Source organism: Ursus maritimus (genome assembly GCF_017311325.1).
Source record: "Ursus maritimus isolate PB19 chromosome X unlocalized genomic scaffold, ASM1731132v1 scaffold_X1, whole genome shotgun sequence".
NCBI classification, from domain to species: Eukaryota; Metazoa; Chordata; class Mammalia; order Carnivora; family Ursidae; genus Ursus; species Ursus maritimus.
The window spans coordinates 73,281,642-73,304,383 of NW_024423319.1; the positions used below are offsets into that span (position 1 = coordinate 73,281,642).

Here is a 22,742-nt window from a genome sequence, read left to right on the forward strand (position 1 = left end):
GCATAGGTTCTATAGGGATAATCCTTTATTATTATCTTTTGCTCAAAAGTATGAATCACCCATTTAGGCAAACTTGGGGAGGTTAGATGCATACTGTGGCTTACGTGGTTGACAAAAATTGGTGCTATTGGTGGTACACAGAAGCAATGAGAATGAGAGGAAAGCTGCTGCTTTGAAAGAGGAAATCGAGCTGGAGGAACTGGGGTACCTTCGTTGAGCTGGGAGGGGTCTCAAAATTGGGATTCATTTCTGAGCAGCTGCTGGTATGTCAGAGGCTTGGAATTGGCCTGGTAAATCTAAAACTGTCTCAGCAGTGGTTAGCTGACCTCACCCAAGTTCCAAGCCCTACTCTGCCTGATCCTTTTTTCTTGAGCCCCAGAGCTAAAATGCTCCTGAGCTCTCTCCTATTGGTTGAGAAGACCAACTGAAGTTCCCTTGCCCATGTTAGGAGGTGTACGCCTCCTGAACTAAAGATAGAAACAGCTGGCCCTTGTAGGCAGCTAAAAGCCTCCAGACTTAAGAGGTGTTCCCCACTCGGCAGCCAGACTCCTTGAAATACCCTTTCAGTAATTCTACCAATGTCCTCCATGTCTCTACTCTGCCATAACAAAGGCTGTGGGCAGCACTTTGACCCCAATGCCAACCTTCCTGGTGAGTAATTCTGATTTTGCCAGGGGGCTTTGTGAGTGCTGGGGGAGTGGTCAGCTGTGGGCAGTCTTAGAGGAGCAGAGAAATGTAATGTATCTGCCCTAGTTTAATTGGTCTGGGTGGTCTTCAATCTTATTTTTATATTCTAAAGAAAAACCATGAGCATATAAATCTGGGGAAGAAGTAAGAGAAGTGGTATCTGGTATAGTTACCTTGATCGTTGTGCTGGTATCCACAGATTCCTGTTGCCATCACCCTGGGGTCCCAATCTTCCATGATGCACTTAAGGTGAGGAGTAGGCAGGAGGGGACAGCAAGAGCATTTCCCAAAGGAAGTAAATACACCCAGGACTCTTAAGCTAAGCTGGGTCTTTTGTTACCAGGGTTGGTCCTGCTGCCGGAAGCGAACTGTAGATTTCTCTGAGTTCTTAAACATCAAGGTAAATTATCTACTTGCTTGGATTCTGTCCCTAGCAGAAGGATTCTATCCCTAATCCTTCTTTCCTTATCTGTACTAGGGCTGTACTGTGGGACCACACTGTGCTGAGAAGCTCCCTGAGGCCCCTCAACCTGAGGTGCCTGCCACAAGCAGTTCACTTCAGGAGCAAAAACCTCTGAATACGATTCCAAAGTCAGCAGAGACTTTGCGTCGGGAGAGGCCCAAGTAAAGAGGAGGAAGTCCCTGGGTTTTTTCCTACATTCATGGAGCTTCCTAGAAGTGATTAATGGGTCACTGGTGTTTGGGGACTAGGGATATGAGGAGGGCCAAGTGTCAGGGTTTTGTGTATATTTTATACCGTAGGGGAAATGTGTATCCAGAAATAATGTCTTTGCTTTAAGGTTGGTGTGGGGGTGATGGGATAGGTATTTAGAGTCAATAGAGTAGATAGCCCCTCATACATACATACGCAGTTATAATACAAGAAAGATTGTTGATAATGACTTGATTTTTTTTCTTTTTGGAAAAAAGCTTTAAAGTGAGTTTTACATCAAGAAAAAGATGCAGTATTGGCAGCCAAGAGGCTGTAGAGAATAAATTAATTTTGTGAAAATGGCATGAGCAACAGCAGAAAGTCACATTAGGTCCACAATTAGAAGAGGATAAGGATATGATGCAGTTCTGCAGAGAAATGTTAGATTGAGAGCAACTGAGTAGATAGGCAAAAAAGCCCCAGGGATTCCCCCGGGTTTCACGGACTTGGGATGTCCATAAAGAAGATAATTGGCAATGGAGTTGCTACCCAACTTTTCCAACCCTGCCCCCACTTTCACCAGATTTCTTTGACACCATTATCACTGGTAGGAGTGTTGGAGCTGTTGATCATTGTTAATGGATCAGAACTAAATTACCCCACCTGTATCCCCTAGGTCAGAGTTGCCTCCAAAGCCGCTTCCACTAAATATATCCCAAGCCCTGGAAATGGCATTGGAACAGAAGGAATTGCACCAGGAACCTGGAGCAGGTAAGTGGGTCCTTAGTAGGACAGGCTTTGCAGACTGGAATTTAGTGAACGTGGCAATTAGGTGGAGGGAATAGATAGGTTCCTGACTTTGTTTCCTTTGCCCAGGACTTGACAGTAGTCTGATCCGGACTGGTTCCAGCTGCCAGAATCCAGGATGTGATGCTGTGAGTGAGAGTTTATAGAGGGTGCAAGCATATGGCTGAGAAATGCTATACCTGGGATGACAGTATAGCTATGAGGCTGTGTGGGGGTATACTTCAGAATGACCTGATTCTTCTGATTCTCCTTTACCCATCTTAGGTTTACCAAGGCCCTGAGAGTGATGCTACTCCTTGTACCTACCACCCAGGAGCACCTCGATTCCATGAGGGGTGAGAGAGGGGACGGGGTAGGGTCTATAAGACCAGTTTCTCCCACTGTTGATCATAAGGTGGGAGTGGGGGCTCATGGGGAGGGGAAGGGAGATTCAGTTGAATTATCCTCCTACCTCAGGATGAAGTCTTGGAGCTGTTGTGGCATCCAGACCCTGGATTTTGGGGCATTCCTGGCACAGCCAGGATGCAGAGTTGGTAGGCATGACTGGGGGAAGCAGGTAAGCCCCAACTTTCCCGAACTTTTGATTAGAACCCAATTCCAGAAATAATTTCCCCTCCTTGTACCTCATGGCCAAGCTCTCTATCTCCTCCCTTTTGTACAGACCAAATAGGATTCCGCTCCTTATCCTCAACAGCCCGGAGGCTTTGCAATATGAAGTAGTATTAATCTTTCTGAGATTCTATGTCTCTTCTCTCGACACACCTGAGAACTTCCCTTGGGTTAAGAGTTCATTCTTACCACACATATTTCACATCTTCTCTTTAGCTGCCAGCGTCTTGCCGTCATGATTGGCACCAGACAGATTCCTTAGTGGTGGTGACTGTATATGGCCAGATTCCACTTCCTGCATTCAACTGGGTGAAGGCCAGTCAAACTGAGGTGAGGAATGTCTGATGCTGGATGGGAGGCTGATGAATTGGGTGACAATACAATTTTACAGGCAGAGTTGCTGTATGCAGCAAACATTTGGGCTTCATAGTCCCCTGAGAGGAAAGTAGAGCTAGGAGGTCAGGGCTATCAGGCTGACCTGTGGATGTAGGGCTCACACCTCTGGCCTGGTTCTCTGTTGCAGTAACTTGTTCTGACCTTCTGGGATTGTTACTACCCCTGTAATTCTTTTCTCTCAGCTTCATGTCCACATTGTCTTTGATGGTAACCATGTGTTCCAGGCACAGATGAAGCTCTGGGGGGTAAGTGAAGATTAAGGGGCACAGGAGGGGGAGGAAGATGGGGTGAAAAGAAGGACCAGACTGGAATGAATAGAGGGTGTCTTGAGGGAAGGAATTATAGTGGGAAAGTGGAGGTTTTCTCTTCATTTGCTTTGATATTCTTTCTCCCCCTTTCTCTCCCTTTTTTCTCTCCCCATCTCCTTCTCCTCCTCCTTTCCTCTTTCTTTCTTACTGTATTGTTTTATTTCTCCCCTATCTTGTTGACCCACCTTACATTTGTTTATTTTTCTTTGTCATTCATTACCACCCCACCCTGACCCCAATCCGTTTGATTTCCTCATTTTCTTCTTCTTCTGTGTTCCTCTATCTTTTCCTCCTCCTCAGGTCATAAACGTGGAGCAGAGCTCTGTCTCCTTGACGCCATCTCGGGTTGAAATCTCCTTGGTCAAGGCTGGCCCAGGACCCTGGGCCCAGCTGGAGCACCCTGATGCACTAGCTGAGAAGGCTAAGGCAGGGGTTGGGCTAGAGATGGAGGAGGAAGAGTCTGAGGACTCAGATGATGATCTGAGCTGGACAGAGGAGGAGGAAGAGGAGGAAGTAATGGGGGAGTAGTGACACCAGTCAAGTATCTAGATAGGACCTCAGTGGTTCCCTTAGAATCTCAGAGACCAGGATATGGTTGGCCATGTGGTGTCATTGAGCAGAAGCAGGCTGAAGGAGGGGAGAACAAAAGTGTCCAAACCGTGCTGTTTTTTCCCTTAAATAAATCTTGTATTCTGCAGTTTCACATAGTGTCGTTCTCTCACCTCACTATCTAAGATTGTATTCATTCCCCCCAACCTCTGTGTGTCTTTAACACACATGTGTGAAAACAAGCACATGTACATTCAATCTGTTCTTTACAATCACCAGGTAATCTACTGAGTACTTATTGTGTGCCCAGTTGTGTGTTAGGTGGTTTAGAGCTGTCTTTTTTTTTTTAATATTCAGTAAGAGCCGTAACATTTAAATTTTTTTTTTTTACTTTTCATTTTTATTTATTTTTATTTTTTTTCCAGTGATTCATCTGTCAGTTTAGAGCTATCTGAGAAACAGAAGACTGATTTATTCCTTTCAGGAAAATTATAGTCTGGCTGACAGACCAATCTACATGAAATAATAATAAACATTATCAGGTAGTTTAACTGAGTGTTAAATTGTGCACTATAAAGAGCTATAGGAGTTGAGAGAGAGTGGAGCGATTAATGTGGACTCTAGTAGAAAGGGAAAGCTCCATGAAAGAACATTTTGAACAGCTTTGTTGGGATAAAATTCACATACCATACAATTCACCGGCTTAAAGTGTAAAATTCAGCGTTTTTTTTTTTAAAGTATACTCAGAGTTGTGCAACCACAATCAATTTTCATCACTCCAAAAAGAAACCCTGTACCCATTAGCAGTCACTACCAGTGTCCCCCCCCCCCCCAAACTCATAGCTGTGGGCAACCACTAATCTACTTTCTGCCTCTATGGATTTACCTGTTCTGGATATTTCATATGACTGGAATCGTATAATATGTGGTCTTTTGTAAGAGGCTTCTTTCACTTAGCATAATGTTTTCAAGGTTCCTCCATGTTTGTAACATGTATCAGTACTTATTCCTTTTATGGCTGAATAGTATTCCATTATGTGGATATACCACATTATGTTTATTTTGTCAATTGAGGTACATTTGGGTTGTTTCCATTATTCTAAATAGTGCTCCTATGAACATTTGTATACAAGTTTTTATGTGGACTTACGTTTTCACTTCTCTTGGATATATACCTAGGAGTATGATTTCTGGGTCAAATGGTAACTTTAACCTTTTAAGAAACTGCCAGACTGTTTTCCAAAGAGGCTGTACCATTTTACATTCCCATCAGCATTGTAAGGGTTCCAGTTTCTCCACATCCTCAATAACGCTTGTTATTTGTCCTTTTTTTATGGGTATGAAGATGGAATTTCATTATGGTTTTAACTGCATTTCCCCAATGCTAATGATGTTGAACATCTTTTCATGTGCTTATTGGCCATTTGTGTTCTTATTTGGAGAAATGTCTCTTCAAATCCTTTGCCCATTTGTTAGGTTGTCTTTTTATTGAGTTGTAAGAGGTTTTTTTTTTTAAGATTTTATTTATTTATTTGACAGAGATAGAGACAGCCAGTGAGAGAGGGAACACAAGCAGGGGGAGTGGGAGAGGAAGAAGCAGGCTCATAGCAGAGGAGCCTGATGTGGGGCTCGATCCCACAACCCCGGGATCACGCCCCGAGCCGAAGGCAGACGCTTAACCGCTGTGCCACCCAGGCACCCCTGTAAGAGTTTTATTTTAATATATTCTGGAGACAAGGCTCTTGTCAGATATATGACTTCGAAATATTTTCTCCCAGTCTTTGTTTTGTCTTTCTACTTCCTTGATGGTGTCCTTTAGTACACAAAAGTTTTTAACTTCTATGAAGTCTAATTTATCTTTTCTTTTGTTGCTTATATTTTTGATGTCATAGCCAAAAAAACCACTGCTTAATTCAGGGTCATGAAGAAGATTCGCTTCTTTATTTTCTAAGGGTTTTATAGTTTTACATTTAGGTCTTTGATCCATTTTGAGTTATTTTTTGTATGTGGCATGAGGTAAGGGTCCAACTTTATGTTTTTGCATATGGATATCTAGTTGTCCCAGCACCATTTGTTGAGCAAGGCTATTCTGTCCCCATTGGATTGTGTTGGCACCCTGGCTGAAAATCAATTGACCAAAAATGTAAGGGTTAAGAAACACGTTTTGAATGGAAATTTGTAGGAATGAGAAATTTGCATGGGTATGGAAGAGTGGGGAGAGCCAAGCTGAGGCTGGAAGGTGTTTTGTTTTACTTTTTGTATTTTATTTTAAATTCCAGGAGTAGTACATTGTCACTGTAAAATACTCAGTGCAGAAGTATGTAGAGTAAAAAGTAAATGTTCCTTTTTAGACTCTTTCCAAGCTTAGTCCCTTTGCTGTTTGTAACAACTGCTAACGTATCTGACAGAGGACATGTTTAAGGGAGGGAACAAAAAAGTTAGTTGAGTGTAGCTAGATGGGGAGGAGGCGAAAATTCTAGATGAAGGATTTTGAACATGATTTAAAAGAGAGAATTAAACTCTATCTCTGAAACTCATAGCACACTATATTGAATTTAAATAAAATAAAATTTAGAAAACGAGAAAGGCAATATAGGCCTTTTTAAAATGTAGACTCTTTTTTAAAGATTTTTTATTCATTTGAGAAAGAGAGAGCATGAGCAATAGCACAATCAGGGATAGGGACAGAGAGAGAGGGAGAAGCAGACTCCCTGCTGAGCAGGGAACCCAATGCAGGGCTCGATCCCAGGACCCTGGGGTCATGACCCGAGCCAAAGGCAGATGCTTAAATGAGCCACCCAGGTGCCCCTAAAATGTAGATTCTTAATCAGAGGAGTGATAATCTCTTTCTTGAGTCTCCCTTACTCTCTCAACATGGTAGCCAAGAATCTGGGAGATTCAAACTCTAAAAAACTTCACACCAGGAAGCTTCATCAAGCCTCAAAATGATCTCAAATTCTTTTCATAGCACCCTTTTCTCTCAGTTCAGATTCAAGGAACATAAGGTCTCATTAGGAGCTAGAAGTAAGATGGAGGTGGGGGAACGGACATGGGCAGCAGAGGTAAGGGGTCACAGGACAGCATGGCTGAGGATTTGGAGATTGAGGCAAGATTAGGGGATACTGGAGAATGCATCCAGGGAATGCATCTCTGCCTCACAGAGAAGTTTGATCAGAGTTAAAGGGGCTTCCTGGACTTCCAGGATATTCAGCATTTCTGGCTCATTTCTCTGCTCTCATGCTACGGATTCGAAGTGCAAATAAAGTTTCCCCCTTGACCTGAACCTTTCAGGTCCTTTCAAACCCTGGCAACAGTTTACTTTTAATGTCATTTTTCTGTAGGTGAGTTGACATCAATAAGGGCTTTGATGGACATTAAAAAAAATTAGAGGAGTAGAATGCATATAGAAAAGTGCAGAAAGTGCACTAATCTTAAACATACAAATTTTTTCTATCTTATCAAAATCAGGGGACCAGCAACTACACAGAATTCCTGGAGAGGATGAAGGTGAGGAATCAAAAAGTTCAAGTAACCCTTGTATATAAACTTGATCTATAAAATTTCAAGTTTACAGAATTAATAAAGTAGTGTACTTATTTTACATAGTCCAAAGCCTGAAATGTGAGAAAGTTTCAAGCAGGTGCATAACATTAATAATAATAACAACAACAATAACCATAGCTACCGTTTCTCATATAAACTAACCTGCCAGGCACTATGCTAAGTGCTTTGCATGCATTATCTCATTTACTTCCCTACTTCCACCATCAGATGTACATATCTGTTCACATTAGCACAAATCCTCTCCTTACCTCCTTTACACTTCTCATTTTTTCCCATTGTGCTTTGTATCCTGTTGCCTCACACCTTCCCAGAAATTTTACACTGTTGATTATCCTTTCTCTCTCCTGTTTATTCAACCTTTCCCTCTCATTGGATATTTTCATTGACATTTAAACATGCTCAAGTCTCCGATTTTACAAAAACAATTTCCCTTGACTACATAACCCTTTCCAACTGCTACTTAACTCCTTTCTCTTCTTTATAAGTGAACTTCTTGAAATAACTATTCATTTTCTATTTCCACCTTCCTACTCCCTTCAAAACACACTTCAATCTGACTCCCAGCCCACTCAGTCTGTGGTGATAAGGTCACTTTGGGCCATCAAGTCACTAAATCCAATGGATACTTTTTAGTCCTTGTCTTACTTGATCTCACAAGCAAAAATTGACACTCATGATGGTTTCTTCCTTGAAATACACTCAGTACATTGGCTTCTATGACCCACGGCTCCTTTTCGTTGTCCTCCTACTTCTCTGGCCGTTCCTTTCAGTCTCCTTTGCAGGCTCTTCGTTTTCTACCTGGCCATCGAATGATGAAGTTCCTCAGGACTTAGCCCTAGTTTTGCTCTCTTATATATAACTCTTCTAGACATTCTCAGTTATGCCCATGACTTCAAATACCACCCACGTGCAGATGACTCACACATTTTTATCTCTAGGTCATATCTTTCCTTTGAGGTCCATATTTGTATTTTACAGTAATAATAGCTAACACGTATTTAGAACAGTGTTTGGCATATATAGTAAGTACTATATAAGGGTTTGCTATTATTAGTACTACTATTACTCCCTTTACTCTTCACCAAAAGCTTTCACTTCAGACTATTAGGAAAGTTGGGGTGTTTTTTTTCTCTTGGAGAGGACGGACACTTCAATATCCAATTTTATAATATTTCAGTAAGAAAATAGGAGTTTCTTGACAGTCAGGTTTTGCTAGTCCACAAAGTGATAACATATTTAACATACCATTGTCTCAGCTCTAGGATTAAGGGAGATTGTATTCACCTGCTGAAGGAATAAAGCATCATGTATAGAATGCCACTGCGCTAACCACTTCTACCCACATTATTTTACTTAATCCTCACACCTGCTCTGTGAGGTAGGTATTATTATCCCAAATGTTTGTAGATGAGGAAACCAAGACTCAGGGCAGGAAATAGCTTTTAACATAGCTACTGATTAAAACTGATTAAAACCCAGTCATTGCTTAGAGCTGTCCTAGAGCTATTTGAGAATATCCAAAACCTAAGGACCCAACTGGGGTCTTAGAAGATGGGTCTTAGGAGAGAAGCATATACCAGGCCACTCTAGCCTAGCAGAGTCCCTTTGACAAGCCTGTCTAGGAACCAGTGAAGCACTTAGTGGATCGGTGGTATCTCACACTGATATAACACCTTTCCAAACAACTCTTACACCAGATTCAGAGTTACTATTTCCGGGATCCTTGCCTCCACTGTCCCCTTCTCCCTTTCTACTCCCCAAATCCCAGAACACTGCTGCAGGGAGAACCGAGCAGACCAATATAAATTCATGCTGTCCAATTTCAACTTGGCCCTTGCAGCTGCTCAGCAACACTTTTATTTGTCTCATACGTTCCCTGGCACTCTCCCCACAGAGGCTCTTGACAGACCTTCCTCTTCTCAAATTCCAACTCCTCCTGTTCCACTCCTTCAGACTAATACACACACTTTCATGAGATACTTGACAATTCAATAACATTGTTTTAAAGCTTCTTTTGTAGAGAATTTAAAACATGTACAAAAGTAGACAGAATAGTATAATGAATCCCCATTTACCAAACACTCAGCTTCAACTAGTATCAAGTCTCACACACTCATATCATCTATTTCCTTCTTTCCATATTATTTTGGAACATATCCCAGACATGATATCATTCCATACTTAAATATTTCAGTATGTATCTTTAAGAAGTAAGGATCCTTTTTTTAAAAAAATCATAGTTGTAATACCATTAACACACATAAACAAGCAATAATATTCCCTTTAGTATCATTAAATGCCAATCAGTATTTAAATTTCCAATAGTTTCATAAATGTCAAAAGAATTTTTTTACAGCTTTTTTGTTTGAATCAATATCCAAATAAAGCCTACACACCGTGACTGGTGGATATGTGTTGTATGTCACTTTTATCTGTTTTTTTAAGTAAGCTCTACACCCACTGTGGGGCTTAAACTCATGACCCAGAGATCAAGTTGTACGTTCCCGCACACAGTCTGGGTTTTGCTGATTGCATCTCTGCTGTAGAGTTTAAAATGTTTCCTTGACCTCTGTTGTATATATTGGTAAAATCAGTGTTTGTACAATGCATCTTCTATATTCATTGTCCTGTTTTCAGTGGGGTGGGGAAATAGTCCATGTGACCAAAGAAGTGGAAGGTGTCTGGCTTGGCAAGTGACTCAGGAAAGAGCTAGGACTCTTTAGCAGTACTGAAACAGATGGTTGGGGTCAGAGCTCAATAAATAGTAACGGAGGTCCAGTCAAGATGGGATGGGTGAGGGGCCGTGCAGTGTCAGATTTCCACTCTTCTGGTATGTAGAGCGAGACAGGCAAGGAAGTGGTGATCAGGCTGAAGTCAGAACTGGAAAAGGAGATGTAGTACTTGAGGCAGCAGTTGGGATTATTTCTCAGGGGATTACTCTACTTGCTATACCCTGTTTTCTAAATATATCTTATCCATTCATCCTCACCTCTGTGCCTTTGCCCTGGATGTTTCCTCTGCTTGGAATACCATCTCCTTTGTCCCCACATATCCAAATCCTATTTATCTTTAATGACCAGTGCAAGTTCTTTGTTTTCCATATTTTTGCTTGTAGAATCATAAAATATCTCTAAAAGGATAAATAAGGGATCAAGAATATTGATTGCCTGGGGCGCCTGGGTGGCTCAGTCAGTTAGGCATCTGACCCTTGGTTTCGGCTCAGGTCGTGATCTCAGGGTTGTAGGGATTGAGCCCTTCATCAGGTTTTGCCCTCAGCACACAGTCTGCTTGAGAGTCTTTCTCTAAATAAATAAATAAAACCTTAAAAAAAGAATACTGATTGCTTTTCCGGGAAGGGAATTGGATGGCTAGAGGACAGGGCTTGAAGGGAGAAAGATATTATTGATCTGTTGCAGGAGGGACAGTTAATCTGATGAAAGTGTCTACTATGAATTCCGTAGAAGTAGAAGCAGGGAGATTGAGTAGAATGAGGAGGGTCTGGAACAGCCTCTGTGGGGAGAGTGCCAGGGAACGTATGAGACAAATAAAGGAGTTGCTGAGCAGCTGCAAGGGCCAAGTTGAAATTGGACAGCATGAATTTAAATTGGTCTGCTTGGTTCTCCCTGTAGCGGTGTTCTGGGATTTGGGGAGCAGAAAGGAAGAAAGGGGACAGTGGAAGTCAGGATCTTAAAGACAATAACTCTGAATCTGGTGTAACTGGGAGATAATAACTGATCTAGTTGAAGTGAGAGGTAAAGTACGTGGGGGTTCCACTGAGGTTAGAGTTGAAGAGATCAGAGACATAAAAGTTGTTTGGAGAAGTGTTACATCAATGTGAGATATGAGTGATTAACCAAAGGCCTCATTGGTTCCCAGATAGGCTTGTCAGAGGGACCCTTCTAGGACTCCACTGGGGTCCTTAGGTTTTGGATATTCTCAAATGGCTCTAGAACAGCTCTTAGCAATGACTGGGTTTTAAGGTGGAATTCATCACTGAAATTGGAGCTTCTGCAAGAGGTGTGGTGGGAGGAGTAGCAAAAAATTAAACTACTCTTTATTGAGCCTTTACTGTGATCTAAGCACTGTAATAAATCTGTCTGTTCTGTTACCTTTTTTCTGTCTCTATATAATATATACATGTATCTCAAATGAGAATATATATTTAATTCTCACAACACTATATTAAAAGCATTATTATAATTTTTAAAAGATTTTATTTATTTATTTGAGAGAGAGACAGAGAGAGAGCACAAGCTGGGAGGAGAGGGAGAAGCAGGCTCCAACTCGGGCAGGGCTCGCAGGCGGGACTCCATCCCAGGATGCTGGGATCATGACCTGAGCAAGGGCAAACGCTTAACTAACTGAGCCACCTGGGCGCCCTTATTATCATTTTTATAAAACATGAGGAAATTGAGCTTCGGGGGGGGTGACATAATTTTCCCTAGGTCACGCAACTATCCAGTGTCAGAGCCTGAGACACAAATCTAGGTCTTGACTACAAAGCCCGTGTTCTTTGGTGTTCCAGCAATACTTTCTAGCAAACACCTCCCTCCAATAAATGAATCCTATTTTGCCAGTGACATCTGTAATAAAATTATAGATGCATTATCAACAAAAATAGTTATATACTGAATTGAAAACTTTTGGTGAGTGAGGAGTTAATTGAGTAGGATGGAAGAGATACTTGGAGGCAGTGAAAATAATTGAAGATAATTGGCAGTGGTCCATGGGAGAAAGCTAAGACCCCAGACTAAGTAGTAAGAACGGAGGAGAGAGTCATAGATGTAAGAGCTATGTCTTCGTTCCAGCTGCTATGGCAAAGTGTCATAGACTGGGTAGTTTATAAACAACAGAAATTTATTTCTCATAGTTCTGGAGGCTGGAAGTCTGAGATCAGGGTGCCAACACAGTTGAGTTGTGATGAGGGCCCTCTACCAGGTGGAGAGCAGAGAGAGGAAGCAAGCTCTCTCATGACTCTTATAAGGGAACTAATCTTATTTATGACCTCATCTAATCCTAATTACCTCCCAAAACCATCATATTGGGGGATGGGATTTCAATATATGAATTGCAAGGGGACATAATCAGTCTGTAACAAGGTAGTTCCACAAGTAAGAATGAAAGTAATGTGGCCTTGCTGTTCTGTGTTTCTTGAACTTACGCAACTCACTCCTTCCTCAGTGCCTCTAATATCTTGATCCCCCTGCCTGGAATAGTCTCCTTCCAGGTTTTTGAATAGCTGGCTCCTTCTTGTCATTCATGTCTCAGCTCATGATAGGTAACCAATTCATTATCTTGCAAAATAATCAATAAAGGGAGAGAATCAAGCATTTATCCTGCCTTTCCTATCTGAATTGGGTAACAAAATAGATGGGGTGATATGTCTGTTTACAAAACTATTCCAGTGAATGAAAAAAAAATCAGAACATCACTTTTTGGCAATCCTTGTAAGCATCAACAGCTTCTAAGATTATAAAGAGACATCGGACATTGTGTCCATCCTATAGTCACACCAAAGAGATGGAACCCGAGTTTGATTTAGTCTTTGGATCCAGCTGCCAATTTGTAGGAAATAGAGGAACTGCACAATGCCTGTGTAATCAGCAAAACCCACAGGGAGAAGCTTTACAGGTCAAACTGCTCAAATTCTGTCACAAAGAAAAAAAAAATCACCTCTCAGAGAGGCCTTTCTTGACCATCCCCTCTAAATTAGCACCTACTGTCCACGTTACCATCACATGACCCCATTTGATTTTTCCCATAGCCTTTATCATCAACTAACATTTTTTTTAAAGATTTTATTCATTTATTTGACAGAGAGAGACAGCGAGAGAGGGAACACAAGCAAGGGGAGTGTGAGAGGGAGAAGCAGGCTTCCCGCCGAGCAGGGAGCCTGATGAGGGGCTCGATCCCAGGACCCTGGGATCATGACCTGAGCCAAAGGCAGACACTTAACGGCTGAGCCACCCAGGTGGCCCACAACTGACGTTACTTTAAATGAGAAACAGTATAGCATTAACAGTTAAGAAGACAAACTATAGCATCAGGCTGCCTGGGTTCAAATCTGGACTCCTCCGCTTACTAGCTGTATGACCTTAGACTATTTAAGAGCTGTGTGCCTCAGTTTCCCCAACCGTAAAATGGGATTAATAACAGTGCCTAGATCCTATGGTCATTAGTAGTATTAAATGAGTTAACATTTCTAAAGAGCTTACTACAGTGTCTGGTATAGGGTTAGCATTATAAAAATGTTAACACTATTAATGCATAATCGTTTTTTTATTTGTACATTATTTCTTTCACTAGAATATACGTCTGTATTTATGCACTATTCCCAGAACCTAAACCTGCCTAGCACATATATAATACATGCTCAATAAATATTTGTTGAATGAAGGGCCTGAATCAGAGTGGCAGAGAATAGACAGGAAAGAGATACGTAAGATATTATTTAAAAGAAGAAACAAACCTTGGACTTAGTGATTTTTTTTTTCTGCTATGGGATGGAATGGTATAAGATGACTGCTCCAAGGCTTCAAGTTTAAGTAACAAGTAGAAGGCTAGTGCTTTTAACAAAAATGGGAGAAGCAGGAACTAGAACTAATATTTGAATATTCTGATAATTTTATTTTAGTTGTGAGTTTGAAATTATGGCAAAATATGAGTAGAAATTCTAGCAGGAAGTTAATTGTAAATGCAAAATTGGAATTCATGAGAAATTCAATACTGAAAATAGATTTGAGTATCATCTTCATTAATGTGACACTTAAATATTCAACTTTCATCTTCAAAAAAACAAAAACTGCAAAAGTGAATAATATGGAAAATAAAATATTTGAACCCTTAAATTTATCCTTCAGAGGAAGTCACTGTTACTTTGATGTGTATCCATCCCTTCCAACATTTTCTATGCATTTCAAACATACTGGTATATAACATATAGGGACATAGTAAAAGTCTAAGTGGCTATCTATACACATATAGAGGAATTTGTTTTTTCTTTTTGGCCAATTTGAAATCATTCTATAATATTTTTCCATTGCTTGCTTCGTCATTAAATATGTCACTTTATAGTCCTTGAAGATATTTCCATGTCAATATGTATAGATCTGACATTCTTTTTTGTGCTGCATAGTACTTGATTATACATATATGCCATAATTTATCTGTTCCCCCACTGATGGACACTTAGGTTGTTTCCAGTTTTTTGTTATAACAAATTATGCAGCAATGAAAATCTTTTTACATGTATCTTTGATTATTTGTGCTAATATTTCTTAAAGATAGATTCCTAGAAGTGGTATTGCTGGAAAGAAGACACATACATTTTTATATATCTAAAATGTTAATAGAGGGGTGCCTGGCTGGCTCAGTCAGAAGAGCATGTGATTCTTGATCTCAGGGTCATGAGTTTGAGCCCCATATTGGCATAGAGATTACTTAAAAATAAATTTTAAAAATGCTAATAGGTGCTGTTCGATTTCCCTCCACAAAAACTATTCCAATTTACATGGCCATCCAGCAATGTATGAGGTACCAGTTTCCCCAGTGCCCTCATCAATACTTTGTTATCAATTAAAAAATATTTACCAACCAGATGTGCAAATGATGGTATCTCATTTTTATTTTGCATTTCCTCTAATTACAAGAAACGGTGAGGGGTGGCTGGGTGGCTCAGTTGGTTAAGCGTCTGAATCTTAGCTCAGGTCATGATCTCAGGGTCCTGGGATCAAGCCCCAAAGTGGGGCTCCACACTCAGCAGGGAATCTACTTGAGATTCTCTCTCCCTCTCCCCATCCCCCACTTGCACTCTGTCTCAAATAAATAAAATCTTTTAAAAAAACAAAGGGTGAGCATTTTTTTTCTACTGAATATTCATATACAGACTTTCAATTAAACTTAGTTTTCAGGGGCACCTGGGTGGCTCAGTCAGTTAAGTTTCTGCCTTTGGCTTGGGTCATGATCCCAGGGTCCTGGGATTGAGTTCCATACTGGGGTCCCTGCTCGGCGGGGAGCCTGCTTCTCATAATAATAATAATAATAATAATAATAATAATAATAATAATAATCATCAACTAACTAACTTAGTTTTCAGCCCCATGGGTCATACTCATACTCTTTTGTCTTGGATCCTAGAGCCTTTCCATAGTTTTACTGGTAAAATTGCCCCTTCTCATCTGTATCCTTTTTTTTTTTTTTCAGTTTTTTTTTTTTAAGTAGGCTCCATGGAGCCCAACATGGGGCTTGAACTCACAACCCTGAGATCAAGACCTGAGCTGAGAGTGAGAGTTGGACACTTAACTGACTGAGCCACGCAGGCACCCCTGGGTGGCTCCGTATCCTTTGCACTAGACCAGAATTTCTTCCTAGCTACTATTTCAGGTACTGTTTCTCAAATGGCTTTCCTGCTTCTAGAGAACACCTGGAACTTTTTGTCCTTTGGGTTTGTACATATTTTATATATTAGTATACTTTCAGTGGTGTCTCAGAAGGGTTCTGAAATGCTGTATTTGTCATACTAAATTCCCACATAAGGGGCGCCTGGCTGGTTCAGTCAGTGGAGCATGGAACTCCGTCTTGGGGTTGTAAGTTTGAGCCCCATCTTGGGTGTAGAGATTACTTAAAAAAATAAATAAATTCCCACATGTAACTGCCTCTCTATTCAGTTCCACTTATATGTTTGTCTATTCTTTTTTATTTTTTAAATTTTTTTAAGTAATCTGTACACCCAATGTGGGGCTCCAATTCACAACCCTGAGATCAAGAGTCACATGCTCTACCAAGTGAGCCAGCCAGGCACTCCTGTTTGTCTATTGTTGAAGCATAGCACACCTTTTATGGTAATTTTATATCTGGTAGGCAAGTCTTTTTTCTATCTTTTTTCTATCTTTTAAAAGTGTCTTGGCTTTTTCTGTATATTCTTTCAGATAAACTTCAGAACCAACTTGTCTGGTATTCCCACCCTACCTCCCCAAATCCCAGTGAGATTGTTATGGAAATTGATAGTTATTTGAAATTTTTTTCGATTATGAAACCTCTCATTCAGGAATATTGTACATCTATTTTTTTCAGATCTTCATACATATAGCCTTCAGCAATATTTTGTAGTTTTATTCATGTAAATGTTTTGTACATATCTTTTTTGTGTGATTTTATTTTTGAGTGATCTTTAAATCCAACATGGGGCTTGAACTTAAAACCCTAAGATAAGAGTCATATGCTTTACTGACTGAGCCAGACAGGCACCCCTTTTTGTACATTCCTTGTTGGATTTATTTCTCATTTTTTTCCACCACTATGAATGGGATCTTTTCCCCCATTTTATTTTCTAATCGGATATTTTTATATAGAGAAGTTTTTGTATAGAGAAGTTATTGATTTCAAACAAATTCTTTTCCTGTTTAATTTTAATTATTTCTCAGTTGATTATATATCCTATGTAAACAGGGACACTTTATGACTCTTCCTTTACAATATTTATAACTTTTATCTTCTTTTGTCTTAATGTTTTCACTAGAACCTACAGAGCAATGTTGAGTAGTGATATTTATAAAAACAGGTGAATATTCTTGATTTGTTCTGACTTTAAGGTGAATGTCACTAATATCTCACTATTGAGTATGATGATTGTAGTTGTTATCTATACTCTTTATCAAGTTATAAATTCTCCTGTTCCTAGCTTACTGAGAAAATACTTTTAAGGTACTACAAACACAAGCTAAAAGATTCAAATAGTGCAGAAGGGTATGTGAAGAGTTGCCCATCTCTATTCCCCAGTTTCCCAGTTCCCTTACTGAGAAGCAATTCCCATTAACAATTTTTATGTGAACTACCAGAAATAAATCGATGCAGATATAAGAATATATGTGAAAAAGTATGTATGTGACTATGTTATTTTTTATACAAAGAGTGTCGTACTATGAACACCTTCTAGACCCTGTGGAGTTTTTGTTGTTGATAAATCAACTGTCAGTCATTTCTTTGTAGGTAATCTATCTTGTCTTTTTAGCTCTTTTTTTTCCTACTTTCATTTGGGTAAAGTTCAAACATAGAAGAGTAAAGAGAATAGTATACAGAATCCCCATGTTCCTGTCACCCAGCTTCAGTGATTATTAACTCATGGCCAATCTTGTTTCATCTATATTCTCCTAACCCCTGTTCTGCCACCTGCACAGCAAGGTTATTCTGAAGCAAATATCAGACATTGTATTACTTCATTTTATCCATAAACATTTTCATATGTATCTCTAAAATATAAGGACTTTTATTAAACATTGCAATAAAACCAACACAATTCTGTAATTATCATCAAATATTACAGTCACTGTTTACATTTTCCTGATTGTCTCATAAACATTTATGTGCTTATTTTGAGTTTGTTGTCAAGGATTGTCAGGCTCCAAATGAGGACTATACATTGCAATTGGTTGGTAAGTTTCTTAAATCTCTCAATCCATAGGTGCCCCTTCCTTCTCCCCCTCCTTTTTTTCTCCCATGGGATTTATTTGTTGAAGAAAATGGCTGGTTCATCCTGTAGTGCTTCCTATAGAATGGATTTTAGTGAATCCATCCCTGTGGTGTTCCCCTGTTCTTTTTATTTCCTGAATATTGATTAGATCTAAGGCTTGATTAGATTTAGATTCAGGGGTTTTTTTTTTCTTCTTTTGGGGGCAAGAATATGTCTTAGGTAGTGTTGTATACTTTTATAAGTAGGTAACAAGTCTTTTGCTCCTCTTAGGATATTCTCTTTGATACTCTGAAGTTTCACTACAATGTATCTGGGTGGGGATTTCTTTCATTGTTTCTTTTTCCTGTTTAGGATTCCTGAATCTTGGGTGGCTCAGTTGCTTAAGCATCTGACTCTTGGTTTTGGCTCAGGTCATGATCTCATAGTGGTAGGATCGATCCCGAGCCTGAGCCCGCATCGGGCTCTGCACTCAGTGCAGGGTCGTGGGGGGAGTCTGCTTCAGATTCTCTGTCCGTCACCCTCCCGCTGACTCTCTCTGTCTCTCTCAAATAAGTAAATAAATCTTTATAAACAAATAAACAGACTTAAGCTGTAGGCCACCAGAGATCAGATGACTTCAGAGCAAAAGTTGGCTCCAGCACTTACCCAGCAGAGTTGTGGTTATTCATTTCTTCCTCTACTTTACTCTCAGTGTACTATATATACGTGTATGGATGGAGATATATATATATATATAGAGAGAGAGAGAGAGATATCTATATATCACTATACAGACTTAAAAATATGTCTTGAAATTCATTCCATATTGCTGTATAATCTACCTTATTCTTTTTTTTTCATGTTTTGAGGTATAACTTACATTTTAGTAAAATGCATGTATCTTAAGTGTATACTTTTATGTGTATACATAAAACATGTAACCTCCCCCCAGGTCTAAATACAGAACATTTCCAGCACCACAGAAGGCTGGCTCCTTGTGCTCCCTCTTTGTCATTACCCACTCCCAAGATTAACTACATTCTGACTTCTATGGTCATAGATTAGTTTTACCTATATTTGAATTTCATATAAATGGTGTACTCTTTTGCCTCTAACTTCTTTCATTCAGCATTTTCTGTGAGCTTCATCTCTGTTGTTGAATATAACAGTAATTCTTTTTCATTTCTGTGTAGAATGCTACCTTCTTAAAGTTAACTTCCATTTTATGGATATGTCATAATTTAGTTAACCAATCCTCTTGATGGACATTTGTTATTTTTGTCAGTCTTATGTTACTACAAACACTGCATGTTTATTCATGCATCTTTGCCAATATGTGTAAGTATATCAGTAGGGTAAAATCTTAGATGTGTTGTGAGTGCTAGGTGAAAGATTATGTGCATTATTAGGTTTTTTTAAAGATTTTGTTTGTTTGTTTGTTTGTTTGTTTGTTTGTTTAAGAGAGAGACCATGTACAAGCAGGGGGAGGAGCAGAGGGAGAGGGACAAGCAGACTGTGCACAAGCGTGGAGGCTTGATCCCACAACCCTGGGATCATGACCTGAGCTGAAATCAAGAGTCGGGCCCTTAACTGACTGAGCCACCCAGGTGCCCCATGCATTATTAGTTTTAATAAATAATGCCAAATTGCCTTCAAAGAGGATGTATTAATATATTAAATAACAATATATATGAGGGCCTGTTTCCCAACATCTTTCCTAACTATTAAAAAATATTTTTATCTTTGCCAATCTGACAGGTAACACATAGAAACAGGTAGTTAATACATATTTTTTAACTAAAAATACATGCACATAGTAAGAAAATTCAAGCAATATAAAAGGATATACAATGAAAGTTATATATTACCCCTACTCCTAGTCTCTAGTTCGCCTGGTTCCCTTTCCAGAGACTACCACTATTGTTGGTTTCTTGTGACTCTTCCAGATACATTCTGTGCAAATCATGCATATGCAAATATAAATGGGTGTATGTGTGTGCATATGTGTTTGGATATCTCTGTTTATCTGGTAGATATTTTGATGTAAACAAGTTTACTTTCCCCCTTCCCCTTAAAAATCTATCTATATATCTATATCCATTTCTTCTCCCTTTTTTTCCCCCGCAAATGGCAGCAAGCTATTCACTCTACTTTTTTCATTTAACATATCTTTGAGATTGTGTCATAATAATACATTTACAGGTGCCTTTTCTTTTTTATCCTTATAGCATTTATTTGACCAGTGCCAGGCATTTTCGTTGTTTTCAATATCCTGTTATTACAGTCTCTTTGAACACACTTATTTGTATACATCTGCCAGTATATTTATAGGATAAATTTCCTAGAAGTATGGTTCCTGGATCAAAGTGGTTAGTGGCTGGTGTGATTCCCTGCCCAATATCCATTCTGCATCTTCCCCATTGTTTAGTGGTCATAAAGTTTGAAGGGGTGGAATTGATCTCAGCCCCAGCTTCTGGCTGGGGTGCACCACCCCTGTAACCCAATCAGGGTAATCCTATCGCCCATGCCTTAGTGATTGGTTCTGACTACCCAGACCATAGCAAAATCAATGCAAACCATTGTCCTGTCAGGGGATTGTTCAGGAATAGGCCATTGACCCAGTTCAAGTTAATGAAATGTTAGAGGATGTTTGTTGAAGTATTTGGGAGAAGGTTTTTGGTTTTGGTTTTGTTCTTTGCTCTTCTGAGATAGATAACAGAAGCCAACTTTGTCTCTTCTTTTGGACAGTGTGGTGTGGCTGATGTGAAGCCTTCAGATGCTACAGCCCTTTTGCTACCAAGAAGGAAGTCAAATTTATGATGAAGCTCACACTTTGGAAGACAGATCTGACAGAAAGAAATTAGGTCCTTGGTGATATTGTTGATCCATGGAATCAACTCAACGGCAAAATTCTCTCATCCCCTGGAATTTGCATTTGTGTGAACCAATAAATCACTGTTTAGGCCTACTGGAGTTGGGTTTTCTGTTACCAATAAAAAGGCATATGTAATTTAAAAGTTTTCGGTAAGTTGCCTTCCAAAAGTTATACCAGCTTACAATGCCAACAACAAAATACGAGAGTGTCTGTTTTGCCCCACCCTTGCCAAAACAATGTATTGTCAAACTTTCTGATATCGACATTTTTACTAGAAAAGAGTGTTATCTCATTGTATTTTTAACATGATCTTTTTATCATGAGTAAGGTTAAGCTTTTTTCTAATATGCTTCAAAGTCACATGTATTTCCTTTGTGTGTGTGAATATATGTGTATATTGCTCATGTTCTCTGCCTAGTTTTCTATTTTTCTTATTGTCTCATAGAAGCTTTTTGTATACTAAGAAAATCAGGCCTTTGTCAAATGGGTTGTAATATATTTTCTGAGTTTCTCCTTTGGCTTTTGACTTTATTTTTATTTCATATTTTTTAAAATTTTTATTTGCATTTATTCTATGTAGAATTTTACTCCCAGGCCATAGTTTTTGTTTCTTCAGTTTCTTCTGTGATACCTTTTTCTTCTCTGCAACCTCCTCTCCTGGTTTAGGAACAATGTGCTCTTTTTCAGTAAGGATTGTCTCGATGTGGCAGTGAGAGCTAATGTATGGGTTAATCCTCCCATGAGCCCTGTAAGTTCTACGCTACATCTTGGGGGATTTGTTCCCCTGGATGTGCTCAATGACCAGAGAATCTACATCTAAACCCTTAAGTTCAGCATTACTCTCTCATTTTTAAACATGTGCAGTAAAAATTCAGCACTCTTCTTGGGCCACCGATTCTGTGTGCAGCCCACTGTTTGATCTGGGCACACCTACCAACTCCACCATGGTAGCGACGGAATGGTACACACTGCTTCTGCAAAATGACGTCTTTCAGGTACTTGGTGGCTTTTCAGATATGCATACCCTTGATGGCCTGGGCAGTTTCACGTGTGTTTTTAAAGTGAACACGAAGATTTGAACCTCTTGATTTGTGTGATTTCGTAGGGTTTTCTGGGTCAAGCGAATAGCGAGCTGTTTTCAGAGGTCACCTCAGGCCGCTTAGGGGAAGCGGAAAAGCAGTGGCTCCTGGGAGAATTCATGAGAACTTGATCTCCTATTTTCATATTTTTTAACGGCCAAATATGTATAACATGAAATTTACCATTTTATTTTTTAATTTTTTTAAAAGATTTTATTTATTCATTTGAGAGAGAGAGCACAAACGGGCAGGGGAGAGGCAGAGGCAGAGGGTAAGGGAGAAGCAGACTCCCTGCTCAACAGGGAGCCCGATGCAGGACTCCATGCCAGGACTCCGGGATCATGACCTGAGCCTGCGGCAGACGCTTAACCAACTGACCCACCCAGGTGCCCCATGACTGTGATTTTTTATTCTTTATTATGTTAACATGGTGTATCACATTGATTGATTTGCATATGTCGAACCACCCTTGCATCCCAGGGGTAAATCCCACTTGAATGTGGTATATGATCCTTCTAATACGCTGTTGAAGTAAGTTTGCTAGTATTTTGTTGAGGATTTTTACATCCATGTTCATCAGGGATATTGGCCTGTAGTTTTCTTTTCTTGTCATTGTCTGGATTTGGTATCAGAGTGATGCTGGCCTCATGAATGAATTAGGAAGTATTTCCTCCTCTTCAATTTTTTGGAAGACTCAGAGAAGGACTAGTGTTAATTCTTCTTTAAATATTTGGTTGAATTCACCAGTGAAGCCATCTGGTCCTGAGCT

At 39.7% G+C, this 22,742-nt stretch overlaps 1 protein-coding gene and 1 pseudogene across 3 annotated transcripts; one reads left to right on the forward strand and one right to left on the reverse strand.

Moving 5' to 3' along the window:
• The first annotated feature begins 49 nt into the window (after positions 1-49).
• ITGB1BP2 (integrin subunit beta 1 binding protein 2) lies at positions 50-20,987 on the forward strand. Of its 3 annotated transcripts, none has more exons than XM_040630861.1 (11): positions 50-651; positions 887-936; positions 1,031-1,087; positions 1,166-1,311; positions 2,016-2,110; positions 2,216-2,274; positions 2,411-2,481; positions 2,603-2,702; positions 2,972-3,085; positions 3,334-3,396; positions 20,768-20,987. In XM_040630861.1, exons 1-11 carry the CDS (start codon positions 579-581, stop codon positions 20,837-20,839), a joined length of 900 nt encoding a protein of 299 aa, XP_040486795.1. In that variant the 5' UTR covers positions 50-578; the 3' UTR covers positions 20,840-20,987. The 3 variants fall into 3 exon arrangements, with proteins under 3 accessions (XP_040486795.1, XP_008710470.2, XP_040486802.1); XM_008712248.2 differs by lacking the exon at positions 20,768-20,987 and adding an exon at positions 3,760-4,750; XM_040630868.1 differs by lacking the exon at positions 20,768-20,987 and adding an exon at positions 3,760-4,750 and having other exon boundaries at positions 50-936; positions 1,031-1,365.
• Positions 20,988-21,134: 147 nt separating this feature from the next.
• Positions 21,135-22,020, reverse strand: LOC121102887 (annotated as a pseudogene).
• Between the last annotated feature and the right edge of the window lie 722 nt (positions 22,021-22,742).